This window comes from Peromyscus eremicus, chromosome 14, assembly GCF_949786415.1.
Source record: "Peromyscus eremicus chromosome 14, PerEre_H2_v1, whole genome shotgun sequence".
In the NCBI taxonomy this organism is placed as follows: domain Eukaryota; kingdom Metazoa; phylum Chordata; class Mammalia; order Rodentia; family Cricetidae; genus Peromyscus; species Peromyscus eremicus.
Genome location: NC_081430.1, coordinates 80,402,684 through 80,416,130, shown reverse-complemented (window position 1 = coordinate 80,416,130; position 13,447 = coordinate 80,402,684). Strand labels below are relative to the sequence as shown.

Genomic DNA, 13,447 nt, shown 5'->3' with positions numbered 1-13,447 from the left:
CAGCAATCGGAGAGGTGTATGAATATGGAAACTGAAAAGGAGGCCAAGACAAAACCCTTCCATTAGAGACTTCCTGCATACAGTGATGACTGAGCTCCCCGAAGTGGATGTCAACGTAAAGATGCTGCACAGCGTGGGCTTATAGAAATGGGGGGAGGAGGAATTGGGGGCAAAAGGCCAATGATTAAAAACAAAATAAATCAGGTTTAGGAAAATGAGTGGAGTCTTAGCTTCAATTACTACAACAAAGTACCTCAAACAGGCTACTTACAAGAAAAAGCTCCGAGTTCACAGTTTGGGGGTTCAAAATTGTAGGACTGAACCCATTATTAAGTCTCTTGTGAGTGCGGCATGGGATGGCAGGGGTGCGAGTTGGAGAGAATGCTCACACTCTAGACCACGAAACAGAAGGAGCAGGAACAGGTGGAGTACCACAGTCCTTGAGGCTGTGCTCACTGGGTCTCACACGTTAAAGGTTCATGGTACCTCCCAACAGTAGCACCTGGGGACCAACCCTTTGCATGTGGACCTAGGGGGGCACACCCCCAACCATAGCAACATGGAAACATTTTTAAGAGGGATGGCAAATGCTGGCTAATAAGCTAGGTCTGATGGTGTCCCATGGCTGTGAGAACATGGGTGGGAACACGGACCTGGCCAGAGGAGCCCCAAGAAAGCTCCACATTCTGCGATGCGAAGATCCTGTGTCTACTCGAGCAACCGTGATCCAGGGAGAGGGTGTCAGTACATCCATGGCCCAAGGAGAGCGAATCCAGACAGTAAGATTAACAAGCAGAATGAAAAACTCGTTCACATACTAAGATGACTGCTACTTATCCAAAGCCCTTGAAATGATTAGATTTTGAGTACATTAACTCAGATCTAGAGAATTATGACCGATCCTGATATGCTTAAACTCAGCAATGTAGCAAATCTAGGAGCTGTTTTTACTCCAGTCCCACCCTTAAATGCTAGATAAACCTGAAGCCCAAACCACAGTTGTTTCATGTTACCTATTCCTGCTAAATAAATATTACTCTGTTAACAGATACACTCCACAAACACTATAAAATTCTGTAATCAGAAGGACACCTGGGGAGCATAAATTCTCACATTCAAACCAAACAGATCAGACCTCAAATGGCAAATGAACTATAGCCTCTAACACACTGGTTTCTCCCAACAATGTACAAAGAGCCCTATCCAGTTGAAAATTCTTGCTAAGAATCCCAAATACCAATGTATGTTATTGTTACATAGACTATGGCCTTAGTATTAAAAGAAAATAATCCATCCCATAAATTTAAAGAACTATCTTCGAGTCTGTGGTTCTGCAAACCATGAAATAGGTTCTGTAAGTAGTAAATGACTATTTTTATCCAAAAAGGACTGTGCTGGACCCAAGCAAGGCAAGCAGGCTTGTGACGTGCAGGAAAGGACATTGAAGATTGCTGCTGGCTTCTGCTTCAAGAGAACTGGTTTCTCCACAGTTGGTCTAAGCACAACTTTCTGGGGCAGAAGGAACAGACCCAAATGACTGTAAAGCAAGCTCAAGGTTCTGCATCAAAGCATTCGTGTAGACTACATATGACTCCTTAAAGGTCATCTCATATTCATAAATGACCTCACTCCAAATGTAACTGCCATGAGGGTTGGGGCTTGAAGTGAAAGCCTGGGAATTGACAACCATGGTTTATAATAGAATACTACCATACATTCCAAAGTGGAGACAATCCAACCATTCTAATAGACAGAAAATATAGGGGTGAGATTTCACAAGATACCCTAGAATCTGGGATTTTAGTAGGGTTCTCAGAGAACACTACTAAATATGATACATGATACAGAAAGGGCAGTGAGTAGGGTTCAGTATTCCCCAAACCAATGATAGCCTCACTTCTGTCCCTTCCACCCCTATAGTCCAAAGAAGCACAGGCCCCTCCTGTGGTCTTCAGACCTCCCTGGGCTCATGGTCCTGGGTTCTGTAAGAATGCAGGCCGAACAAGTCATGAGGAGCAAACCAGTAAGCAGCACCCCTCCATGGCCTCTGCCTCAGCTCCTGCCTCCAGGTTCCTGCTGACTTCCCTCAGGATGAACTGTGTCCTGAGAGTTTTAAGATAAAATCAACCTTTCATCCCCAAGTTACTCTTGGTCATGGTGTTTGTCACAGCAATAGAACCCAGACTAAGTCATCACTGAAGTATTAGCCACAAATAGTGCTTCTACCTCCTCATGTCAGCTTTCTGAACTCTTACAAGTTTTAGCTTCTGCTGCAGATTCAATTCAACATGGAATCAGAACACATTCTACTATTTCATCATGTGGAATACTGTGAAAGGAAAGGACTCAAATGACCACCTGTGAAAGCCTCTGGGTTGTTCTGCAGAAGAAGAAAAGGGGGCCGGCAGGAGAAAGTGAGCCCTTTAAACAATGACTTCCCGGGTTCATCTTTCAAAACAGGAGCCAAACCATGAATTACATTAACACTCTCCTCAGGAAGAGCCAATTTTCGAGTGAGTAAAACAAAGAATTTATTCAGAGATCTCTTGGAGGCTTTTCCTTCTCAAAGATAATGATAGCAGGAGGAGTCCAGATAGGGTGGAGTGGCTATGGGTGAGGAGCCCTTTACTGGGATAAACAGCAAGGTACTGGACATAAATCGTCAGTAACCAATGAAGGATTTGAAAGAGACCAGTTTTTTGTGTGTGTGCTTTTATAAACCGTTTCTGTGGGGTACTTTAGGATCCCAGGACAGCTAAATGATGATGTTATACAAACTCAAAGCTAGACTATAATGCAGGACTCCACAGACAAGCCTCCACTTTCAAGTGCTCCTGAAGTAGATTGATGACTAGGGGCACTGGCCATGGCACCCTGTCCTTGCAGGAGAAGGCTCTGTCACAGGAACACTTCTACCCACCACAAACAACACCCCAGCTCCAAAGGCTTCCACAGAAACATCAGGGGTGTGGGCATTATGAGCAGTGTGAGAAGAAAATGGCCGTGAATGGGAAGAAAAGAAACTTCTAGCAAGTAGCAGACAGAAACCATCTCCAAGGCATTCATCATCTGCAGAACAATGACTTGAAACTTTAGATCCAATTGTTATTTACATCTGAGAACCTGATGCAGCTTAATACGAGGTTGAGGCTCCAGTCTGAGGTGGTACAGTTCACAGAATGATGGATAAACGCCACAGCTGCTCACCAAGGAAGGCAGACTCAGTTTTTGTGGGGGTCTACTATGACTTTCAGTTCCTCACATTCCAGAACCTCCATCCTTGTCCCTTTGCTTGTTTGCCTAAGTGTTACATCACTGTCTTAGCTCTTCCCGTGTGCTTTCCTCTACCTCCCTAAGTCACAGGAAATCTACTGCACTATTTGAGTTTTGCAGGGATCTGAATGAAAAAGGCCCCCAAAGGCCAATAAGGAGTGGCACTATTAGGAAGTATGGCCTTGTTGGAGGAAGTATGTCACTGGGGGGTGGGCTTTGAGGTTTCCGAAGCTCAAGCCAGGCCCAGTGTAGCTTTCTCTTCCTGCTGCTGATCCAGATGTAGAGCCCTGGGCTCCATGTCTGCCTGCATGCCACCATGACAATAATGGACTAAACCCCTGAATTGTAACCCAGCCTCAATTAAATGTTTTCCTTTATAATGGTTGCTGTGGTCACAGTGTCTCTTCACAGTAATAGGATCCTAACTAAGATGAATTTCTCCTCTCAAAATTCTTTTCAAATAAAATGACAGAAACAAAGATATCCAATCAAAACCTTGCATTCCATTACTTCTATAAGTTGCCTCAAACAATGAAAACTGTTGAAAATAATACAGTCATTGTCACCTCAAGGATCTAAGTGATCTAAGTTTTAATCCAATTGGCCACTACATAGAGGGTGATGATTTCTGTTGATAATCACACAGAAATTAAAGAGCAAAGCACATACAAATCCCACTGCAGGTAGCTGGATCCTCTGTTGGGAAAGCTCCCATGCTTTGGAAGACACTCAAGGACATTTCAGTAACTCTTACGAATTTGGTGTTATTTCAACTAGAGCAAAGTGGCCTTGGAGAGGGCACTCACCTCCTTTCCAGTGGGCGCCCATCACTGGAAATGCTTCTAGGGATGTTGGCAGCTCTTTCTGGAGGGGGCATTTTCCCATCTCCCTTCCCAGTATTCAGCCGTGCTGTCATGGGACTCTGCAGCTGGGATGGAACCTGGGGTGAATGAGCACCCTTGCTGGCATTCCGCTGCCATTTGTTATTATTCCTGAAGGGAAACTTGAACTCATAGGAAACACCTTCATTCATCTTGTACTCCATCACTGGCATGCGGTAGGTTTCTGAGCAGCTCCTGTTAAAAGGAAAGACCAGGAAAAAACAAAACAAAACAATGAATACTGTCTTAACATGTTGGTGAAGACACACTGCATTAACATTCTAGAAACCTGCTGTGGAATGTCACTCTGTATGCTGTGAATGTGTGTTGCTCTGATTGGTTGATAAATGAAGCTGTTTGGCCAATAGTGAGGCAGAATAAGGTTAGGTGGGACATTCCAACTAGAGAGAGAGGAGGAGAAAGACAGCAGAGGAGGTGCTGCTAGCCGCCACCAGGAGAAGCAAGATGTAAAGTACCAGTAAGGCACAAGCCATGTGGCAAAATATAGATTTATAGAAATGGGTTAATTTAAGATGTAAGAGCTAGCTAACGAGAAGCCTGAGCTATTAGGCCATGTAGTTTAAAAATAATATAAGCCTCTGTGTGTTTATTTGGGTCTGAGCGGCTGTGGGCGTGGGTAGGACTGGAGAAAACTTCCAGCTACAGAAACCTCTTTCAATCTTTGGGTCTTGCAATTTTCCTTTTCCAACCTAGGACCCCAGAAGAATCACACAAGCATTTTCCTTTACTTAGTGCCAAGTATGGCGTCTAAGAATGAGGAGTCCATAAGCACCCGGAGCCCAGGTCAGGTGGGAGTATGGAGAACTGAGGAGGAAAGGCAGCTGGAAGGACCCCAGAGCAGGCAGCTCAGGGCAGACAACAAGCAGCTCTGCAAACTTTGCTGGGAAGTGCAACTGGGGACCAAAGAGGGCAGGTCCAAGTGAGGGGGATCCCAAGAGCCAAGAAATTAAGTTGGGAAAGATCCCAAACCCAAGCAGAGAGGCAAATTTAGCTTAGCAGGGAGAAACCAATTACAGAAATGCAACCATTATTAAATCCCTTGGGAAGACCAAGACAATCTGAAACCAGACTTCATTCCTTTCCAAAGGAAGGCATCTCCCTTCCTGGGTGACATCAACAGCCAGAGACACACATCCCGCCACTTCTGCTCTACCTGAAACCTCAGTCCTCAGGAAGCTGGGAACCCACGCTCCATTCTTCATATCTAAGCAATGAGAGGAGATTCTGTCTGTCATTAACCAAGCAGACAAAATCTATCCCTACTGCAATATTAACCCATGCACCAGAATTCACTGTTGAACAGAATGATTTCCTTTTATACAGGGACCACAAGGACTGGGAAACAGGAGGGAAGACTTGGAAGGGAGGGTGAACAGAGCAGCTGTGAAGAGTCACTCATGAGGAACTTTGGAGATACTGTAGCCCAAGGCAAGCGGGGTGAGCTGCATGGGTGAGGCACAGTTAGAAGTTTAATTTTAGAAAGTAAAACAAAATTGGTGCAACTGATTTAAGATGCTTTGTTTTACCCAAAATCATATCATTTTAACATAGAGTTAACACTGAAAAAGTACTGAGGTATTTTATGTTCTTCTGAATCTCATGCAGTTTGCAAGAAACCAAACTGCAGCCACCTGCCATTCCCTACTGCCTTCATGGCAAGGGAACACCTCACTGGCTTTCTGGTCTCTTACCTGTTTCTGCAAACTCTAAGAATGACGGATGAAATCAAGGGTGGGCAGTACTCTGAAGGACAAAGCTAATGGCTGGCTTTAATGCCATGTGTACATAGTCATAAAAAGCTTTCTGTGGTCTCCTCCAGTAAAATGTGGTGGTGACTATAACTATAAGACAGAATACAGGAAGCGGGATGGGTGCTAATTTAGCCAAACTACAGCAACTCCATGATGAAGGTGCTATACTGCACTACCCTAGCATTATGGAGCACAGAGGCCCAGAGAGCTTTGCACAGCCACAGGAGGCAGAACAGGTCTTAATGAACAGAATCAGTGTACCTGCGGGCTCATCTTACTCTAGTTCCTAACTAGAGAACAGCACTCTAACTCCCAGACATCCTCACCCACAATGAATCACATCTCACTCAAAGCACAGCCTATGACAAAAAGGAGCAGCATCTTTTGTAAACCCCACGGGAGCTGTCAGCAGGCATTACTGTTTCATGGCTAAATGTGACCAAAAGGGCCAACTGAAACCTAATTTTAAAAAGCCTAATGTTTGTAAACAGCTTGGTCCCTAGAAGCTGTGACTTTGGCTCCAAAGAAACAGGCAACTCCTTTCAATGGGAGCTCATTTAGAGGATGAGATTTGGAGCAGACAAGTTCTAGCTCAAAGGCAGCATGCTCTCACTTTCAAAGCAAGAAAACACTTTGCAACCCATTCCTATTTAAAAGATAATTTGACTCTCAAATCTCCCACAAGAAAAATAATAGTACTAAAGATAATTTGGTCTTTTTATGTAACTGTCTTTAGCTCTTGAATGGCCCCTGATTGCAGAGTAGCACCCTGTAGAATCAAGCTGCACTCCCGGAACACCTCATCTAACCTGCTAGCCAGCTACTCTTTATCAAGTGGACGAGCTGGGTCTCAGCGGTCACAGACACTGGAGATGTGACGGAAGTGAGGGGCCTTTTCACCAGTGGGAGTGGGGATGGATGAAGATACTCAGGAAGGGTCTCTGACAGGCCCTCAGAACTGCTCTCACTGTGCGGTCCTCTTGGCTATCTGGTTTCTCTGTGGGTAGCACCCACACCTCTCATCCATCTCACCATTTTATTAAAAGATGAAGGAGCCATAAGAACACTGAAGAAATGAAACAAAACCCTGCAGGCACATAGCAGGAGCTCAGAAATTTGGCTTTGCTTTATGTCCCTTCTCTTAAACAAACTGCAGTTTGGAAGCAGTTCATGGAGAGGTCTGCCTGTTTTCTAATAAAGAAAGGGCCCTTAATTTTATATTTGTTGCTTAAACATAACTTCCATTTTTGAAAAGCTGCCCTTCACAATGAATGTGCTCACACACTCAAGGTCTGCCTGACATATGGTCACTGCATGGCTGCTGCTGATGTTTTCAAGGTCCTGGCGACCACAAGACCAAACAGCAGTGGGTAGCGAGCTTTCAGGAGGACTGTCCTACCTCACCCTAGAACCCTAACAAGAAGGCTGACCAAGAGGAGTAGAGGGACTGCTCAGAGTACAGAGGAGTTAGTTGCTAGGAAAACAGCAGTGGGAGTGAGAAGCGCGGAGGAGAAGAGAGAAGCCAGCAAGGTGTTAATGCTTCACTGTTCCCTTGGAAGCCACTTCTGCAGAAGTGAGCAGTTCTGCAGGCCTCCGACGGCATCTGCACAGTGCACAATTTCCCATCTGCACAGAGGGGTGGTGAGGGCTATGGCTTAGCGCTTAGCCCTCACCCAGCTTCCTGGCTCAGCACCTGACAACATGTGTGGGCAGCAGTGTGAGCTTCAAGAGGATGGGGGGTGTGTCTTCCACTGGAAGACAGATGTGGCTCCTTCACTCGGGTGTGTGGGAGTCGCCTGCACTGATTTCAGAACACGCTGTCCCATCTAGCCCAACTCTGCCTTTACAGGTATCATGGTGGTAGCTTCAAAGAGGCCAGTGGGAAACGTGATACCACTAACCAGGAACTGCACACATTCACCAGAACATCCATGACTTATACTAACATACAGGGCAAGGGTCAGTGCCAACCTACAGAGCAGCGCTTACACCCTGGATCCTGATGCCAGAGGAGCTTGAGAAGTTCCTTAGTGACTTTTTTTGGTAAGACTACCATTTCTTTGATTGTTTATGTACTATGGGGTATGTCACTGTGCATGTTTGTCAAGGTGGGATCTCTTTCCACCACGTGGGACCCAGGGATCAACCTGAGGTCATCAGACTAGGTGGGAAGTGATTGGCCTCACAAGCCATCACACTGACCCTATTTGGTTTCTTAAAAACATGAATAATGGTCATAGGTTTGCTAAAAGAATTAAATGCATTAATTCATGTCACAGTGTCGTGTGTCCCGTCCCCCCCCCCCCAAGGCCTGGAACACTGAAGTAAAAATTCAGCCAATGATATTTCCTGACACTCCAAGGATGATAAGCCCAGTCTAGAAGAGCACTGCCAGTACACCATCCCTCACCACAGGCCCGTCTCCCTAGTAATGGTTACTCAGTTTCGGTGCAGTGAGGCAGCTCCATTATCTCCACCCTCCTTACATCCACTATTTCCTCTCAATTCCCCAATCAAACCTGGAGCCTAGATAAAAGAGCAGAACCAGCATGTCCGTGAATCAAAGAGCCTGGTTTCCTGCTTACACATACTATCTCCTGTTTAGGGAGATCAAAGGACAGCAGAGCAGTGTAGGGCATTTATAGAATGTTCTAGATAAGAGCCCAACTGCCCTCTGAGTCTCCATGTGTCCTGCTGTACCAGCTCAGCAGAATGTTTAACATACATGACAGGGGACTTGGAGAATTCAGAATGACGGACAGGGTTCAGCAATCTGTGCTATCCAGGACAGGGAATGTATGTAGGATGATTTCAGAGCCCCCCCCCCCCCCCCGCACCCCCTTGCTGAACTAACAAGTTATGCAGATACATACTTTGGTTTCTTGGGAAATTCAGACAGCTAGGAGACAGTGCTTCTTAACTGTTCAGACCAAAGGGCTCCATTATAAGTGGATACAGGCACACAGTCCCCTAGCTGCCTAACTGTTATGTGGCATAAAGAAAGACTATTCTGAGCAAAGACCGATTTTAACTGAAGTCCACTTAGTCTTTAAGGAGCACAAATAACCCATTGTAATAGTTTATATGCTACCATCTGCCAATCATAAATCCATGAGAGCTCAGACACAGGACTGGTCATTTTAGGGGGTAAATAAGAGCTATGTTTTGCCATATTTATTTAATTATTTTGCTATCTATTTTTTTTTTTTTTCAAGACAGGGTTTCTCTACATAGCCCTAGGTGTTCTGGAACTCCCTCTGTAGACCAGGCTGGGCTCAAACTCACAGAGATCTGTCTGCCTCTGCCTCCTGAGTGCTGAGGTTAAAGGTGTGCACCATGATGTCAGGCTTATATTTTGGCTTTAAAAGGTCTAAGAATTAACTGCCAAATCTTAGGAGAAGTTCTTAGAAAATGGTGGCTAAAAATAAATAACAGATTATGTTTCTAAACTAACAAAAATAACATGTACGAGCCTGAAGGAGAAAAACAGTTGATCAAATTATCCCATGGAGCAGCTTCCCCAGAAGCAAAGCAGGCAAGTTTTCGACAGTGTCGCGGGCTTGGTTGGCAGGGTGGAGCAGGCAGGCGCTCCCGGGTCCTCCCTCTAGAAGGCTGCAGACAAGCCGCTAAAGCATCAAGTGGAGGGCTGATTCATCCGAAGCCCGTTCCTGGCCCCACAGATGCTGCCAGGAAAGAGCCTGGAAGTTGAGTTCAGCTCTCTAGGTCCAGACTGGAGGGCTTAAAACAACAGCTGAACTTTGGACAGCAATGGGATAAATGGGAGTGAGGACAGTGTGATCGCCATGGACATGCAAGAAAAAAGTCTGATGTGCTCCGTGTTTCCTGACTACAGACATTTTGTCTGGAGCAGCAATTTTCGTAGCTCAGAGATGCACATCCTAGACTGGCACCAGCTAGTCACTCTAGTTGCTACTGCCACTTGCTGAAACGGAGCTGCGTCCTGTGTTAGATTTCCATGTAGAAACAGTCAGCCTCACAAGAGGTCAACTTCTCTCTGGCTACCCTGCCTATCAAGAGACGTTCTACGTGGCACAGCAACCCTGACCTCAGATGCCAACTCAGACCTACCTCCTTGGGGTGCAGTCGTCATGGGGAGGGATGATGACAACTTTCACTGTGACGGATGTTCTCAAGAGATCAATCATCTGCTCATGGCTCAGGGTGGCCACCGCCACCTTGCAGATCTCCACCAGGCGGCTGCCCTGCCTCAGACCTGCTTGCCAGGCATAGCCGTAGGGCTCTACATCCGCCACGATGCCCTCATAGTTGACATGGAAGCCAAGCTGTCCTAGCCCATTTCTTCGCAGAGTCATTTCCACCGATTCACAACCTTTTGAAACAAACTAGACAGGAAATGAGAGTGACTGGAGTTAAGTGCTGTAGACTCAGAACTGGGAAAATGCTGCCTTGGGTTATTCTTGAACACCCTCTAGGCACCCGAAGGGTGGGCTAGCTATTCCCCTTCACTAGTCTCTAGTCAGTAGGCAAAATCAACACACTGGCTGCCCCTGAAGGGCTCAATGGCTTTCCTAAAGTTACAGGGAAACCTCGGAGAGACTCGGAGAGAGCTGGCAGCAAAGAGAGTCTATACTCTGCATTCAACTATTCATAAAAAAAAATCCAAGACAGCAGATACGCAAACAGCTTTCTCCTAGCTACAGCAACACCAGTCACCAGCACAGTGAGATCTGGTCACGTGAGGTGAGTTCCCTTCATAAACCCCTAGCCAATGTGTCCTCTCTCCTGGTGCTGCTACTTTTTTCAACAAATGATGGAAAGCATGAGCGTCAGATAAATAGTGTTGCTTCACACATCATCAAGGGATTGCCAGAGTAGCCAACACAAGGTTCCATGCCCTGGCTTTCCTGTCCTGGAAACTTCAGGAGTGAGAATTGAAACAGAAGAAGAAAGTCTCACCTGCAGCCTTTTGACAATTTCTTTAATATCTTCACTGCTAATGAAGCTCTCCACTGACACACACTCTCCCCGCTCATAGAAGATTTTGAGGCTGGTGTCGCTGGATGTCCACCCTATCACATCTCTGCAGGAACAATTGAAAGCCACGCTCTTTGTTTCCTGCTCGATGAGGACGATGAACTCGTTGGAGATGCCAAGGAGGCAGTCGAATTCCATGGCCTTGTTGTAGTCTTTGGCCCGGACTGCCCACACAATGGCCCCCATGCTACTGAGCTCAGCTCCTGGATAAGGCTTGGACTTTTCCTTCTTCTTGGAGGCCAGAGAAATGAACGGGAACTTGCCGGAAGGGTCGATAGGTGTGTTGGTGACATTCTTTTCTGCCAAATCTTTCAGGTATTCCTGGCGGGTCCTTGTTGCCATGGCCCGGAACTTTTCTGATTTATGAGCAGCATTTTCTGCATTAATCACTTTGGCCAAAAGGAAGTCCCTGAACACGTTTGACTTGGGGAAAGTGACCCCTTTAGGGATGGGAGGTCCAAAAGAAGGCACATCTCTGGACCTGGTGACGGCCACACTGACAGACAAAGCAGAGAACAAAGGATGAGATGTGTGTCAGTATGTCTGTCTTCTATTATAACAAGGGGATAAAATGTGCTGTGACGAAGGGCTGGGGGACGTAGCTCCGTAGAAAAACACCAGTCTAGCATGTACATGCAAGGCTCTGGGTTTGGTCCCCAGTACTAAGTAAAAGGGAGAAACATATGCTAAAGGCAAAACAATCACTCATTTTGTGCAAGAAAGAACACAAATTTCTGCTTAATGAGTCAACTTTCTTCATTTAGGCTTTAGAGAATGTAAGTCCATTCCCGTGCTGTCTCCCCCCCCCCCCCCAGATGCTTTCTGTCTAAAAGCTTAGGAGTTAAAACTTCACTTCTTTAGCAGATAGGAAACTAACCACACATCATGAGGGCGGGGCTGGCGGCTTACTGTAATGTTCCATATAAGAGAATAAAAGCTATTTTAAATACCTACAGACTATTTCCAATGGAGGCTGTGATAATCACACAACCTTTCAGAAAGAAATTGTCAGAACACAAATGTGTCCTCCACTTCAGATAGGATGCCTTCAGGCAAGATAGTTTATCAGGGAAATGTCAGAAGATATATGACATGAGAAATGAGTGATTTCTCATTTCTATTTCTAATAATACAGCAAATGCTATCTGTTGGCCATGTGTGAGGCATCATGAGACCATATAAAGTATAACTTTAAAATAAAACCATCAATAGCAAAGATTTTTAGAGAATTGCCACAGTACTTGAAAATCGTGTTTTTCAGCTGAGCTATTCTTTGGTCCAAATGTTCTACTTTTGGTCTGTGATTCTTTAAGAAACACATTTCCCTTTCTCTGTTAAGTCAGACTGAGCTTAGAAAGCTTGTTTCCATCATTCCTTTTGTATACACAGAGCTAAAAGTTAGGATCATGAAAAATGGCCATAAATGTATGTGCTGATCTACTAATTTTAATCTCAAAAAGAAAAATATTAAAAGTTTCCCAAAACAACAGAAGTTGGGTAGAAATAGAGGGGCTGTATATCTTATATCAGTTTTCAAGATCATATATGATATCCTCAGCCAAGCTCGACAGGACTAAAAATAATGACCCCACTTTCCACGTGATTTAAAAGTGAGTCAGCCATGAAACTGTGCACTACAAAACGTTTTATCAGAATTCTCAAGAGAAAGGATACACCTCAAGAGTGTGCTTTCAAAGTAAACTGAAGAACTCTACCTCATATTTTCTTGACTTTAAAGTCTTGTCATATTCACACCTATAACTCCAGCAATCGGGGGCTGAGGCAAGAGAGAGGACTGCTCTGAGTCTGAGGCTATCCTGGGATACACAGAGAGTTTCCTAACAGCCTACAGCATGAGACTCTGTCTCACCCTCCCCTAAATGGGGTAGGGAGTCTAACTCTCAAAAATTCAGCTACTTTTAGAAAATTTTCTGTATCTTATAGAAATGGGACAGATAAATCCACAAATGAAGATCCCATACTTAGAAATTATACTTAGGTGAAATGGAAAAGCCACACGGTCGGGAGACACCTCGGACAGGATCTATGCTTTTCACAAGCTTATCTTTAACAAACAGACTACCAGTCTCACTTCATGACAAAGAGAGGTGTCAGCCAATACCCGTGTTCTAAATGCAGAAGTGAAGCCTCAGACTCCCCTGTGCATGCATTAGGGCCTTATTACACACCACCACCACAAAGGCAATTGTTCTTGTCAATGTGAACTGTCTGCCTTGAATGCTGACAGTTGTGTGATTTTAATTCGATCACGTTAGCTTCCCCCACCCCCCGAAGCTGAGCAGAAAATGCTGAAATCCAGAGTTGTTAAGATTTTCTACAAGGAATCCTGTGAGGATGTTTAATATCTTTCATTTTAAAATTGGCAATTTCTGTTCTTGCTAATTTCATCAGAGCATTATTCTTCCTCAGGAAACAGCTGTGCTTTTAACTGAGGAGAGGCACACAGCAGGGGTGTGATCGTGAGCACGTCTACTTGCCCCCGAG

The 13,447-nt window shown here is 45.1% G+C and overlaps 1 protein-coding gene across 3 annotated transcripts in view; it reads right to left on the bottom strand.

Moving 5' to 3' along the window:
- Nucleotides 1-13,447, bottom strand: part of Sipa1l1 (signal induced proliferation associated 1 like 1) — a 111,960-nt gene that overhangs the window by 47,271 nt on the left and 51,242 nt on the right. For all 3 annotated transcript variants that reach the window (XM_059279675.1, XM_059279676.1, XM_059279677.1), the window contains exons 7-9: nucleotides 10,865-11,438; nucleotides 10,016-10,290; nucleotides 4,080-4,349 (exon numbers count right to left, since the gene is read on the bottom strand). In XM_059279675.1, coding sequence (XP_059135658.1) covers nucleotides 4,080-4,349; nucleotides 10,016-10,290; nucleotides 10,865-11,438 — 1,119 coding nt within the window. The remainder of the gene's footprint in view (nucleotides 1-4,079; nucleotides 4,350-10,015; nucleotides 10,291-10,864; nucleotides 11,439-13,447) is intronic.